The sequence below is a fragment of the Rhyacophila brunnea genome, unplaced genomic scaffold (genome assembly GCF_057557595.1).
Source record: "Rhyacophila brunnea isolate RB1 unplaced genomic scaffold, BYU_Rbru_1.0 scaffold_7, whole genome shotgun sequence".
In the NCBI taxonomy this organism is placed as follows: domain Eukaryota; kingdom Metazoa; phylum Arthropoda; class Insecta; order Trichoptera; family Rhyacophilidae; genus Rhyacophila; species Rhyacophila brunnea.
Window position 1 is genome coordinate 9,340,546 of NW_028233339.1, and position 15,961 is coordinate 9,356,506.

Consider the following 15,961-nt stretch of genomic DNA (forward strand, 5'->3'; position numbering starts at 1 on the left):
TTTAACATAGAAATACAATAAACATTAAATACTCTCAGTTGACGCGAAGCTCTCAATCTATTCTGACAGTTGATTAATGATTTATTACTCTCCTGCAAATATGTTTTAACCTTTCCAATCTCTATGCTGCTGTCTAATAACGCCGATATAAATTCTTGTCAAACTAAACAATGCAGTAAATTATTGTTTAATGCACAATTTTTTGAACAAAAGTAAAAATCTTGTAAGATTTTCGTATAGAACTTGTTTATGATAATTCCGTTTGTTTTCCAGGCTCGTGAAGCGCAAAGCCGAGTTGAAGAATTGGAAACTGAAAACAATCATTTGAATAAACGTCTCGATAAATTAAAAACTGCTAAATCAGCTCTACTGAAAGAACTCTGACACTCCACGTGTCCTCACAGTACCCAGTAAAATAATGACTGATCCGTTTTGTATTTTTATATTTAAATATTAGGCCTTTCAGTTGTTAGAGTTAGTATGGTATTGTGACGGACGCATCACTTATCGAAGCGACAATATCTACTTCTTCCCCCTGATAATATATTTTTTTTATCGATGTAATTTAAAAGTTTATCATAATGAGAATTATCAATTAGCAGGAAAGTGTCCATATAATTAATAATGTGATGTTGTATGTTATTTTGCCAATAATTATTATATGTATATACATTATTTTACGTAAGTCAACCTTATATTATAGTCTGGCTTACTTTTTAATAATATTGTTCTAATGCCATTAATATTGTATTAACAGTAAAACAATTAATCGACACGTCGACGGATGTCGTTTGCAATGAAGCGTATGCCATCCTGCAATTCCCCGGCGACATCAAATCTGTAAAGTACTACGCATATTTTTATTTTACAATCCCATGTAACATACCTAAATACATATTATATTAAGTTATTAAACCTGTTTGTATATCTTTGTAATAGAAAATGTTTCCATTGTAATATTTAATTTAGCCAATCGCCTTGTCTGTATATATATGTAATATGTATGTTGTATATTGACATTCTCTGTTCAAGTCTTGGTCCATTTAAATAAATTCTCCAAAGAAACATTGTAGAACTTGAATATTTTAAACAAAAATCGCCGATACACGGAAGTCAAAATTATTTAATTTAATTTACGTATGATCAAATGTATACGTAGGCAAAAGCTAATGGATTACAATAAAAATTGATTACGGTTATGGATGCCATATTGGAAGGAAAAGTATCGATAATTAATTGTCAGCGAGAGCTTGTTTCAACAACAAAAAATTGAAACATCGAAGAATAGTCTGTATCGATAGCTGTTATATAATCAACAGAAAGTATCTGATACTTTATTGACATCCCTGGTCATGATTGAAGTCGCATAAATTTAATAAACAATATTACATATGGTTAGACCACCGTGTCATAGTGAAATTAAGACCAATAAAAATTGTATTATGTTATTATGCGACACAAAGTAGAAAATTCTTTGAGTTTTGTAGATAATGCAATTTTTATCAAATAACAGGAGGGTTGACTGAATGTTCCAAAACTTTTTCATAGTATGTTTAATTCGTATTGAATACTTTTTTATTTTATTTATTCTACTACATATGACAGAAATGTATTTGGTGCTGATGTTACTAATTTATTTTGATGTAACACTTTTTTTTTCTCTCAAGAAAACAGTGTGATTTCAAAAACAATGATACGTATGGTGAAGTAATTTCTAATAAATTTGAAAAGAATTTGTGTTTTATTTATTTTTTATAATGCGTAGAAATGATGGCGAAAATCATCGTCGATAACAGATATGGCACTGAAAGAAATGTTGTTCAGAAAGAACCACTGTGGAGTAAGACCGGAGTGTCTGTTTCTGAAGCCATAGGATGCAGGTTTGAATTAAGCATCAGAAAAAAATCACATCTTGCAGACAGAACAGTGTCCAAATACCAGTGGCGAAGGCTCCATACTAGGCGATTATGTAAAGCAGAGGCCGGCACCGTGACTAAAATCCATACCTATTTATGAAATGACAGGTGAAACGGCGTATTTTAAATAAAATTGTCCTATATAGTATGTCATAATTATATACGTCAGACCTTTTCTAACGCATGTTAAGGCCATATTCCATTGGCAGACACACAGACCCAACCCGATCCAACGATCGACGCCAACCGTCGTCGCTAGCTATTTGCAATTACACGCAACGATTCAATCTCGTTCGTCCTTGATTTGATTGGTTAAAATAATACTAGTGTTGCTATTATTAAAAATATAGGTTGAGTGAAAACTAGATATTTCTTAGATTGGTGGCTAAACTGAACGCATTCCCGCGCAATTTTACGTCAACAAAACTGAGTTGTCAGCTGTCAAACCTAGCGAGCATCAGATCTGTTAAAATTTATGCGGCCGTTTGACATTTATAGAAAGTTTGTATACTTATTGTTAATTTACATCATGAATAACTGGGCGAGCTTGAATCTCCAAACCAATTGAGTAATTCGAATATCGAAATCGAATAATCCAAAGACTAATTTATTGTAGCGAGTATGGCTATATTTCAACTGGCTCAGGCGGTCAGGACTCGCCGTAAACGAAAACACTGGGTCAAAAGTTGGCTAACTGAAGAACAGCGTGATCGCCATTGAATATGGCGGATTTTTTTACGTTCCACACTATATCTTTGGCGTGTATTTATTCGACGAGGACTGTGTCCTCGGTGATACTCCATATATATTTTTTTTTCGCCATCTTGTAGTTGTTCAGTTGAAATCGACAGAATGAAATGAACGACCGTTTGCGTGACTCAGGCGCATATTCGGCTATTTTCGTACGCTTTCGGCAATCTTCGCTTGATAATGAAAGGATCGCACGACGGATAATAGAAAATTTTCCAATTTCGACCCGATCGCTCACGATCCTTGAAAACCATAGAGAATAGAGTTTGACAGTCGTGGCAGACGATCGGGCCAGACGCAATCTGCCAATGGAATATGGGCTTTACAGTATTGCATAAGTCAATGAAGGAATAAGACAGGGATACGTATCTATCTACGTAAGTCGAGTGTTGACACAATATGACTCATAACAGATAAGACAGGGTAAGAACAAAAAGTAATCAAGCCACAAAATTTATTTGTGTCCTTGATTTCCAATATAAATATTAAACTGCAAAGTTCTTAAAGTTCAATTAAACTTGTCTGAACAAAAATTTAAGTCAACAGCACTGGACCCAGTACAGGTGTGGAAAACGTAACTTTTTCAGTCAAAAAGGCGAAATTATTTTATTTAAAACATATTCGCAAGTATTTCATATTCAATATACGTACTCGTACCATAAAGCTTATGTAGACACGAACATGTTCAACTCGAAATTCGACGTAAATGAAAAATATTTGTCAAAATATTCCTTATTTTAATTATCATATAAAACAGTAGATGACTTGTTCACGAAATTTTCAATCGAAAAAAGGAACATAGGTAAGAAACTGCTGCTAATACTTTTCGTTTTTATACTGCGTGCTCTTGACTTTAGTTAGGTAACTAAAAAAGCTGTAGCTCATTGAACCTTAAATTTAATGAAACATCTTAACGAGCTCAAATAATTGCTCTAACCTAGAAATTGTCCACAGAAGCTTCAGTAAAAAAATCATTCCGTTAGGTCTTGCCGTTTGCAAACGTTAAGTGGAGAGGGAAACACTGAAGTTGACAGTATTAGATGATTAGTGAGCGATCGAAACAAACTTTTAGATTCAATTAAATTTGTCATTATTCACATTTTTATAGCATCACGTTAATTTGATTGTAATTACTTATTCCGTGTGATTCCTTTATAATGTTTTATTTCTGAGGAACATATTATTTAATTATAATAGTTATTTATGTATGTAATCGAAAATAATTATTACAAGTGTACAAAAAACCATAATTACACATCATAAAATAGTTACCAATGAAATATGTATTTGTTATCTAGTACCTTTTTTTGTATATGGTTACCATGAATAAGTTATTTTCGTTTTATGAGTAACTCATAATTTTAAATAGGTAAGAACAATAACTGCTATTGTTATTCCTTATTTGAAATTAGGGTATCCCCACAGTGCAAAAATATATTGGTTGTGAGCAGTAGTGTTGAAAGTTAATTTCAGTGTATTTATACCGCATGTTACATAATCGGTATGCACTAATCACATACAATCCTTGCACGCCTACCTGGCTCACAACAAATCATTTGACTGTCCGTGTTTCTATTCAATTTAAGTAAAATGAGTAGCCATAAAATGGAAAGCAGGTCCCAATTCGTGATTATAAAGAGTCTTGGAAAAATTCGTATTTCTGCATTGAACGAGAAAACAATATAATATGTTTAATAATGTACGTTAACAGTTCTTTTAGGAAGTGCATCCTAAAAGATCACTACTTACACAAAAAGCCGCGCAGAATATGATAACTTTCAAGAACAAGAGAGAAAGAATAAAATTATAAATCTGGCGCAGAGCCTTACCGGTTTAAATTTACAGTGACAGTGTAAACGCAAATGTGAAACTTAGTTATTAAATATCATACAGAATCGCTAAAAATTTTAAACTTTACTCTGACGGGAGTTGGTGTTTCGTGTCCCGAGAAAATTGTTGATGTTACTAAAATAGCTCGATCCGGTATGGAATCAAATTTACGCATTGTCACAACAAATATTCCAGTAGAGTTTGAAACTTTAGGTTCAGGTCGTTTAGAACAATAAATTGGACTTTGTGTACCATCATGTTGATGTGTTAAAAATTGTATTGATCTTAGCTAAGTGCATCTTTAAGAAGTAATGGTAGTGAATGAAATAGGAGTGCGGTTAGACTCTTGTTAGATTGTTCAAAAAATCGGGATCGCAAATTATGCATTGTGTCATATTGTTTAATTTCGTGTGGTCACCAGAGTGACTATTATTTCCTGTGTAAATTTCTCTATTTGAAGACGGAACGTTAAATTCGTTCTATGCTTTAGGGCAGGGGGGGGGCAAACTGCGGCCCGCCGGGTATTTTTTTGCGGCCCGCATCATTAATATTGTACTTCTGATTACGAATAACTTTTTTATAATTTTTTAAAAAATATTGACAAAAGATTAAAATTTGTTTAGCAATAGTAAGCGATCCATTTTCAATAGATATTGATAGTGTACTGACAGAGCTACAACTTGCGATTATTGTGTTACAGTGTGACACTGATTTAAGAGAATTGCATCGTCGTGAAGAAATCTTCAAATTTTACAATGCCCTTAATTCAGACAAATTCGACCAACTTAAAGATTATGCAAGAAAAATGTTCGTTATTTTTGGATCAACCTATATATATGAACAAACATTTTCGATCATGAACCTCAATAAAAATTCTGTACGATCAAATATCTTCGATGCCCATTTACAAGCAGTTTTGAGAATATCAACTACAAAATTATCACCTGAATTTAAAAAAATGTTAAACAGATTCATTCTTCTCATTATTTTTTTTGTAATGTTTATTTTTCGTGATAATAAATAGTGTATATCAAAAATGGTATTTTACTTGCGGCCCGCCGCTCATTTTGAATTCTTGAATTTGGCCCTCCTTCCAAAAAGTTTGCCCCCCCCTGCTTTAGGGTCTTATTACATGGTGCCGGCACCTGATTTAAAGCCTAGCTTCTAAGAAAAATAGATCTTCAGTATTTAATTTAAAATAAATAAAAAATGTGCGGGAACCATATTATAATATCATCAGAATATTTAACTATGTATTAAATTATTAAAAAAAAAATAAAGAGCCATCTGTCAGAATTTAGAATACATAAAAATAAGTGACAGGCGCCATCTGTTCTCAATTGAACAAAACTATTGATTCATCTAAATTCTATAGGAATTTGGCGTCTATGTCGTATGAACGGCATGTCACATAACATCAGGTCTGTCTGGTGCATTTTATACTAATTCGTTAGCGTGAACGGTAAAGCATATAAAATCTTTCCGCATATATTTATTGTCGATGACTGGAGTTTTATTCAAATAATTAATAACTCGTGATTATTATTTATTAGTTAATTCAGTCATGGCTGCGCGGTTAAGCATCGGCCTATAACGTCGTGGGACCGAGGTTCGCATCCTGGGTCTGATAAGTACACCATATATTGTTTTTCAATTCGTGTGAGTCAGGGATGGACCTAATAGGGACATCCATATCTCATAAAAATGAAATTTGTTTATACAAACCTCCACTCTGTGGGGGCCCATATCGTCACCGTTCAGGCAAAAGTCACCAACCCTAAAAATATTGTTTTGAGATATCGCAGTTTGAAAATGCAGGAAAAATCAGATTTTTATGTTTTTAAGGTTTTAACTACATCACATTATTTTCTCATGTCTTAATAATTTATTTAAGATACTTTTACTTTTTGATGCTAATTAAAACATCTGGAAGGTTTTGAAGGAAGCAAGGTAGCTCAATTATGGTTTGGTGCCTTTTGCTTGTTTATTTCGTCATCACTGTAGGTACTGCATTTATGAGCAGACAAAAGTCACCATTACGCTATGGTGAGTTTTGTTTGATTTAATTTAGACCAAAGTGATCTTATTATAACAAGCTAAGGTAAACTATTCCTGTTTGGTTATTTTTGTGTATTTAAGACAAGTGTTAGAAGTTTTCAAATGACAAATCAGTAAAACTCACCATCCATAGTATAGTGACTTTTGCTTGTATATTTATAACGAAGGATTTTTTTTTATAGAGTCAATAATGTCTATTCATCTATAATGACTTTTGCTTGTTAAGATTTTATCGAAAGTCATTTAGTGGAAAACAAATAATTCGGATTTAAGCAACATTTTACTAACTAATGTATCGTGGTGACTTTTGCATCTTAAAGAACATAATTTTACGCTTCGGGTGACATACTCAACTCAAAACTGCCTTTTTCAGGGTTGGTGACTTTTGCCTGAACGGTCACGATATGATCTAATTAGGATCGGACATGGTCGGAAGAATTCAGTCATAGACTAACATAATGTATATTATTATTCAGTTTAGATATGTTGATAATGCTATTTTGTAACAATTGTAATTTAAATTCAGTGTATTTTGTGTTTTCTGAATGTGGATAAATTATCTGATATTGTAAAGTATACATTCGACAGTGTTCTAAATACATAAGTATTTCTTTAAATGTCTAGTTTTACGGATGGAATTGTAAATTATTGTGTGACAGACCACATTTTAGAGATTAGATTTTTAAATTTCACATCACAATTTTCTTATTTCTCGTAAGTATAACTTTTCTCTGATTTTCACAGCCTACCTCTTTCCAAAGTCACCCTTCGCCACTGCCAATACTAAATAGAAAAGAATACCAATGGAAAAGTTCAGGTGGAATTTTGATACAGCAGTATGAATAAGTGAAAAGCCAGTCGCGTGTACAATAAATAAAATAAAACCCAAATGTAAATTAAACCAATTTTCTTTATTATTTCTTCGTAACATTATTAAATTATACAAAATAAAGACCAGGTAATGAGTTGAGAACACTCTTGTTTTTGGAAGACCGGCCGAGTAAAATAATAAATTAAGAACAGAGACCCATTGAATAAACACAACCTAATTTATTTTAATCATTATTTAGGATAATAAAATAGAACATTCATTATCCGGATTAATCAGAAAAAAAGATAATCGAAACAAGTTGAAATAACCATTTTTTCTTCCAAAGGAAACTATTCTCATACATACTACGTATTGTTTGAAGATTTCAAGCCTTTTTTTTTGATAGTCATTTTACAGATGGTTATGGTAGAATCCAGATAATTGAGGTTGTTTTACTGTTAAGTTTATAACATTTGCAATATCTCTTCCAACACATTTATATTCTTAGATTAACACATTAAAGAAATCGGTTGCATAAATGATAATTTTAAGAAAATAATATGTATTAGGGGAAGTAATTATTGTAATAGCAGAAAATCCTTTATAATCCAAAATACACATACCTACACAAAGTTTGCATTTAAAAAAAAAAAAAAAACTGAAATTTACTGTTTATAATCTAATTAAATTATGTGCTTTTACCAATAAAGACCGTAGAGAGCCATAGCCAATAATATATATGTGGAATGTGATGTTTGGATTTGCAATAATTTCAACAACCATTATAATTTCAATGTAAAAGCATGACAAAATTAATACTACACGCCGGCTGGGGCCCGAGGCTAGGAATTGAGTTGTATGGTATAGCGATAGCCATTGAAGAGGTATGACAATTTAATAAGAAAGCTTATCTTAGTCGCCTACACTTTGCAGACATTGTTTGCACAAGACCAGAAGGACTTCCAGAAAATGATAGCCACAAAATTAAAAAGACACGTCTCAAAGACGATTTAAAATTGAGAGTGGTGTCAATTGGTTGCTATCAAAAAATATAAATGTAAAAATATCTAGGCATCGGTCGAAAAATATTGTTACTTCAAAGTATCGATATTTTTTTACACCACCTAGCCGCAATGTACCCATCAGACAATGTGAAAGAAACCGAGCAGACAAGAGTATTTTGATAGATATTGTCAAACCCAAATGGATAATTGCCGGACAAAAGAAATCAGTGATACAGTGGGACTAAACGGCCGATAAGTACAGCAGATATCTGTGGCAGTGACAGGCTACAGATTGATTCAAGTGATTATGGGAGGTCTTCGTTCAACAGTGCATCCAACTAATGATAAATAAAATTACACAAAACAAAGCAATTATGTATGCATATTTACGAATATAAAAAATTAAACACAATCAGAAATGGCAAAAAACAAAAAGTCAATTACAAAGTGGCATGAGTTTAATTTCTCTTTAAATTATTCAAAAGCGAGGAACGTACCCGAAATTTTCTCTTAAGGATAAACAAGAAAAGATAATTTTTTTATATATCTATATACCAAGGAATTTTAGGAAGTGTACATATTCGGCCGACTGTGTACCATACGTTAATGTAAGATCTTCATAGAAAAGATAACATAAAAATCAGCTACCGATAACATTATCATAAATACACATACAGTAGATACAATAATTTATATTACATACATACTAATTAATAACTTCGTACCGAAACACAACCGGCTATTGCTGGTGTCTGCTAAAATGTGTAACTATTATTTTCATTGCTGTAAAAATTGAAACACAAAAACAATTGAATTAGCGAAATGTTTCTACATTACAGAAAACCACACTACTTACACATACATTATACAATATTCACAGATAATTTTGAAAATTTTTTTTTACACCAATATAACTACACAAATATGAAATATTTGACTAAACTTGTACTGTTTATTATTGAGCTTATGGATTGATTCATGATAAATGTGAGAAATTACTTTAATGGTATTACCAGTCAATTCTGAGGAAAGACATTGTATAAACTAAAATAAAACAATAAATATTCAGTATTTACTGACATTGTCAACAGATGGCCCGGTCGCACAGACAAACTCGCCTCAGCGTGGTGTCACTGTCCCGCATGTGTGAGTGGAAGAGCGTTGCAAAATTGTCGGCCATTTTAATTTATGGAAATATAGCAGTCAAGATGATATTGTATGTGCGACTGGGTTAAAATTTCAGTTGGCAATAGCAAATTAGATAATATATGGAATAAGTAGACTAAAACGTAATATTGTGTTTTATTTTAATTAATACAATGTGAGAAAGTTAACAAAATATAAGTAAGATGTAATTTGACAGCTGTTGCATCACAAAATCCTACATTATAGGGCAAAAATATTTAATGAATGACACATTTGTTTGAAAGTGATAATTTTTTGATAGTTATTGTAAACAGGGGTAAAAATTGGCTGAATTTGAAGGACAATTATTAGAATATTATAATACCTATACAATAAAGTTAATGAACAACAATGGTGAAAAATATATTTTTATTAACGTGATTCCATGTTTCAGTTTGTAATGTTTATTATCAGTTCAAAGCAATGGTGACAAGATTTTTGCGTGTGTTCCAATAATTTTTTTAAATAATCAATTTTTGTGGAAAATGAGTTATGAACTGTAGTAACTATAGTAAGAAACTAATTCCTTTCTGTTTCTCAAAACACCACGAAAAATTCAGCTTTTCCAAAATTCGATTTGTCCTATAAACTATTCAGACATCATTTCCGTGATCGGGAAAAACAGGAGAGGGCCATTTAAATTCTGTTCGTAAAGTTAGCTGCATGTTAACTTGAACGAATATCTTCCTGAGAAGAAAATGTAACTGCTCAAGAAGTTCGATGATTGGAAAATTAACAAAAAACTCAAGGAACGGTAAATAAAGTTTACTTATTGCCTGTGATTTACCATAATATTTGAAATGACAAATATCTTTTGGGACAGGTGTAGATATTCTTGATAATTCTTTACAAAGATTACGAAGGAAGATGTTTTATGGTAATTTATAGTAAAACAGTATTTTAAAAAAATATCATAACATTACAATATTATTACATTATGTAGTCCATTTAAATTTATACAACAATATTTATCTTAATTGAATGAGAAAACGTAATCATTAATCTTATCCTAGATAAGGTAGGTATTATAAATAAACTAATAAGATCTAGAATCTCATAAGTTCAGTACTAATAAATATTACTATGTACTTAACAGTCATCCATTAGAATGCTGGTTAGGTGTGAGACCTCCGGAATGTTCCGGGCTATGCTTTTGCTTTTTCCTTTTCTTTTCCTTTTTCCGTTTCTTTCTCTCCTTTTCTTCATCGTGTCGCTTCTGTTTTTTGTGTTTCTTTTCGTGCGTATCTTGGCTGGACGTATCTGAAAAAAAAGTGAAGTATTTTTTTATTTTGAATAACATCCGCGGTAGAATAATATTAGTTTACCATTAATTGATTAACAGTCTGCGGTACGACCAATCTGCAAACACATTCTACACTGTTTAACACCAATGTTTATTCACAATTAATTTTAACAGTTTCTACGTGTGCTTACGTTAAAAGTACTTGCGATATTGCATCCATAAATAATATTTTGAACAGAACCCAACCTGCAGACCATAGATAATAATTGAATAGACAATCCACAGAGAAAACCACTAAAAACAAAGAACACATGATTTTGACGAGTTGAAAATGTGTAGGCATGTGGAAAATGATAAAAAAACATTCATTGAGTCATGCGGGTGTCGTGTAGTGCAGTATGTGTGAGGTGACCTCATTGTTGTTCTGGTGATTTCGGCAGTTTTGCTAACTGACAATGTTCATTTGAAGGTTCAAAATGTGCTACAGGATGGGAGCATCAGTCTGATAATATAATTAAATAGGTACCAATAAAAATGACATTACACACAATTTTGCCGTAGCGGCAGCTTACTGTGACAGGACATGACATGATGATAATGTATTTGAAACATTATACATGTTTGTTATAACTATGTAGTAGCAATTCTCAAGGTAAAATTTTTCTTACATCAAGTTGGATTAGTTACGAACAGATGTCAAAAGTTTGGGAAACACTGCTAAGCTGATAACCTTTTTTTTGTCCATAATTCAGATACGCTTGTTCTGACTCCATATAGAGAATCAAAAAAGGAAATTTTTAGTAGGCACAATAAAAATATTTTCACAAAAAATCAGTTAGGCTTGTTCTGTTCTAAGGGGACAATTTATTAATTCTACAATATTGTTTACGAATGTTAATTATACAATATCACAAATTAACAAATTGAAGCCACCATATTGTAACGTAAATGTAACACATATATCACAGTCCATGTTTGCTTAGGTTAAATTGCCACTGCATTGTTTTAAACTGACCTGTTATTTGAGTTTCCTGGCTCATTGGACCCCCTTCCTTGTGTTTGTGCTTTTTATGTTTATTTTTATGCTTCTTCACCGGCGTCGTATTTATGTATCGGTATTGCTCAGGAAGAGGACCAGGATGCAGTCTGAATCCGGCCAACAGTCCGGTGGAGAGCGGCATCAGTTCTTTGCCCCCAATCGGAGGTTTATCTATCACCGAACGTAGGGTGCTGTTGTCTTGCTGGCCCGGTCCATCAATGATTCCGGGTAGATTAGGCAAAAACGATGACAACTGCTCCTTTAGTTTTTTTCCGCTGAATTTAGTATAGGAATGTTCTAATCCATAAAAGGCCATTAAATTTGTTGCACCCGTTAATTCACATTCTCCTGCAATTTTCAATATTATAAACATATTTACGGATCAATTGAAGCATAAAATTTTCGGGTAAGTAGTACTGTGTATCGTTTCTGTGATTGCGGTCTTTTGAGACCAAAAACCGAACCAAAACCTAATACAACCTACTGTAACTCAAACATATGTAGGTTGTTTTGGGTTTTTGGTCTCAAAACGCTTAACCACAATGAAGATATGGAGTAGGTACTATAAAATTACCAAATTTCGTAAGATCTTCAGGAGAACAATGGGTCTGATTGTAATAAATAATCCAAGAAAACATCATCTTACTAACCTTTTGTTGGCGGCTCCTTCATCAAATAGAATGGACCACTGTTGACGATTGACGGGTTCTTTCCTAGTGAAATCGTTGTTTTGAGGGTGCCCGATGAGTCTTGACGAGCGACGACTGGGGATCTCGCACCCCTGGGAGAAGATTTTGGAGAATAGGGTTCTACCTTCCGATACTGATCAGCCATCATCATCTTTCCTCATCGTTTTCAACACACACCTACGATAATCAAAACGCATAAACTTTGATGCAAATCGTCCGTCATAGATCCATAGAGTATAGACGTATTGTGCCAAACCATAAACAAAAATACCATTTTCGTATCAAAAGGTTATATTTCTTTATGGTATCTTATAATATTAAAAAAATTACAGCTTACATAAAATATTTGAGGAGCTGATTTTGATCTATTTGAGAAGATGAAAGGAGTGCGGAGGCTGAAAGTAATTAAGTAATATATAATTATGAAAACACGTTATGAGCAGTGTCACATCACCACACATTTATTTACAGGTAGTTAAGTACGTGAAAAAAAAATGATAAAGCACCTACCTATTGCTATTAGGTACCTACTTACCTAGGTACCATATTATTATGTACCTATGTAACTTTTTCACTGGCATTAGAATTCGATGTGCATTAAAAAAAAACCCATCATGTCCATTGTCTGGATATGCGCTGGATCCAAACACACATTGGAAAATAACATGGAATTTGCTCGATCCGGGATTCGACCATGAAACCATGAATAATTTATAAGTGAATACGTTAAGCCGCGTTGACACGTTCCGAGTACACTCGTACGAGACAGCTATATACTAATCTCCTATTGTCCTATCCGAGCTAATTCGGAAGAGTTGGATGCGGTCCGAGTAGCTCGGATAGGAGTAATTAAGCGTCAATTTCATTGAGCTACTTTACGAGCTGCTTGTTGGCGAATTTACAATCTGGTTGTAAACTCGCCCTTGTTCGATGATGAACAAGCTAATAAGCAGATCATTGGGTCTATTTTATACTTATCGACAGCTACAGTCAGTGACGTCCCTAGACAAAATGCCGCCCCTAGGCAGCGTCAAAATGCCGCCCCATTTTTTTTATCATCCTTTCATTACTCCAATATCTAAGAAATGTGTTGTATGAAGCATGGCTCCCGTATCCTGAAGCGGGCCCCCAGGCTAGGATCTTTGGCAGCCCCCCTACCTATCGCTAAGGATAAAGGCATTGTGACGCTCTACAGTAATGTTTTCCAAATGGTGTACGCGTTAAAATTGATGTGTATATTTAGTGTTTTTTGTATATTTTAATACACCCATTTGAATTATGGAGTTTTTAAGTATCGCTACACAATTTTAAATTGTATCGTACAACCACATAATTATAAATATTAATAATATTGAAGAAAATAGCGCCGCAGGCGAATTTTTTGCTATTAGAGCGAATTTGAGATATGTGTTTATTTCACTTATCGAGCCCGGGACCCAGGCTAGAGCCCTGTCAGCCCCCTCTTGTGGGGGGCATGGTATGGATGGATACATTACTAACAAAATATATACCTACCACTACGCTGAATCATAAAAAATTAAACTTAGATATTAATAAATAAATTATCAAATAAATATAATATTAGTTAAACACTTACCCAAATCACCAGAGTCTGAGATGCCATTTGGTTGATACCTATGTCTGACACATTTGGTCTGTACCATTTAGTAATACCTACGCAGACGTAATATTTTTACACCATTTTTTCTATGCCATTATTGTACCCTACAATATGTAAACACAATAATTTTCCTCGTTATTTTTTTAATATAAACCTAATTTTAATCATAAATATACTATTAATTAATAGTCTCAACACTCAACCGTTGATGATTGAAATAAAATACCCAAATCCACACTATTATCAACACAAAATATGTTTACAAAAAATGACTTAAAGCTTAAAGAAGATATTGTTATTCACAGCACGATAAATACGATATAATCTAGATAGGTACCTACTAGTGTACATTTTTATTACAATTAGCTGGTACTTAATATAGTATGCACGAATACTAATTGATTATGACTTATGACTTGTTATGACAAATGTCAATGGATTAATAATCATTATGAATATCTATTTTGCAATAGACATCCAGCAACTTTTAAATCTCGGGAGTGACTAGCAAAATTATTTGGATAAATTAAAAAATACGGAGGTATGTACCTACCTATAAATCTCTACCATAATGTTCCTTGTTTCGTCACCAACGTTGAAATCTATATAGGTAGTATTATTTTGTTTCAATACCTACCTACGTCGCTTGTTCGGCGCCAGCTATGGCGCGACGGCTTTTGCGCGTATACCTACATAATATCACTGTTATGAAAGGAACTCTTTAATCTGAGCAAATGACATTATATTATTATATTATTTATGAGTATTATGACTGATTTATTATGGTTTTTTGGTGTTTTACATTTATCATTTATAATGTGTCTACGTAGCAAGAGTAGTAAAAATATTTTTTATTGTCATTTGTATACGAAACCGAGCAGTCAAAAATAAAACAAAAATTCCTCGCGAAGCGTGGTGACATCATACTAAAATATAGTAAGTACTGGATAAAAAAAAACATCCGGAAAAAAACATCTCCAACGCTCTGGTTATAATATAACTAATATAGGTAGCTATTTCTATATAATACCAAATAATTCTACTCGATTTGCCGCCCTTCGAGTATCTGCCGCCCCCAAGCGACGCTCAATCTGCCTACCCCCACGGGACGTCACTGGCTACAGTGATAAATAGTATCAAACTTACTGTAGGTTTGTATCAAAGTATTAGCACTTATTGTAACCATTACAATAAGATGGTTTTTATTGTTGTAATAAGTGATATATTTTAACAGCAGCCAGATAGGTGATAATATAGTTTGAAAATATTTATCACTTTAGCGGTCGATAAGTATAGAATAGACCCACATAAACAATCTACCGACAAAAGTTGAAAGCCGGTCAATTTTACGCGCTACACGCTGGCGTGTGGACCGGGCATACTGCGTCTGCGCAGTCGCAGTAGAGTGATGGTAGCGACCTCCCGGTAAAAAAACGAACTACTCAATACGTCCTGCCAAATTAGTAGCGAAAATGACGGTTTCAACTCAACTTGTTGGCTTCTGAGCGAGTGGAAAGTTTTGTGTGTCATCATCACAATCGCAGTAGCTGAATCGCCCGATTTACATTCGCTAACAAACAGCTTGTAAAGTAGCTCAATGTCATTGACTCATTCGTATGAAGCTGTCTTGTATGAGTGCGCTCGGATGGCACTCGGTCCGAGTGTACTCGGATCGCACTTGGATCGTGTCAACGCGGCTTTACCGCCTGACCATCGCAGGCACCATGTTACATAATAATATTATGTAGGTACCTCTGCCTTGATTGAAATGTTATGGGGGTACACATTATCATCACGTCACGTACTGTCATGCCG

At 33.4% G+C, this 15,961-nt stretch overlaps 2 protein-coding genes across 12 annotated transcripts in view; one reads left to right on the top strand and one right to left on the bottom strand.

Annotated features, from left to right (window-relative positions):
- Positions 1-1,733, top strand: part of LOC147064444 (leucine-rich repeat flightless-interacting protein 2) — a 69,034-nt gene extending 67,301 nt beyond the window's left edge. For all 11 annotated transcript variants that reach the window (XM_085957995.1, XM_085957996.1, XM_085957994.1 and 8 more), the window contains one exon: positions 274-1,733. In XM_085957995.1, coding sequence (XP_085814121.1) covers positions 274-384 — 111 coding nt within the window. In that variant the 3' untranslated portion in view covers positions 385-1,733. The remainder of the gene's footprint in view (positions 1-273) is intronic.
- Positions 1,734-7,446: 5,713 nt separating this feature from the next.
- Positions 7,447-12,763, bottom strand: MED19 (mediator complex subunit 19). The gene is made up of 3 exons (XM_085957413.1): positions 12,487-12,763; positions 11,813-12,184; positions 7,447-10,814 (listed from the first exon to the last, which is right to left on the bottom strand). The coding sequence occupies exons 1-3, from the start codon at positions 12,674-12,676 to the stop codon at positions 10,651-10,653; spliced, it is 726 nt and encodes a 241-aa protein (XP_085813539.1). The 5' UTR covers positions 12,677-12,763; the 3' UTR covers positions 7,447-10,650.
- Between the last annotated feature and the right edge of the window lie 3,198 nt (positions 12,764-15,961).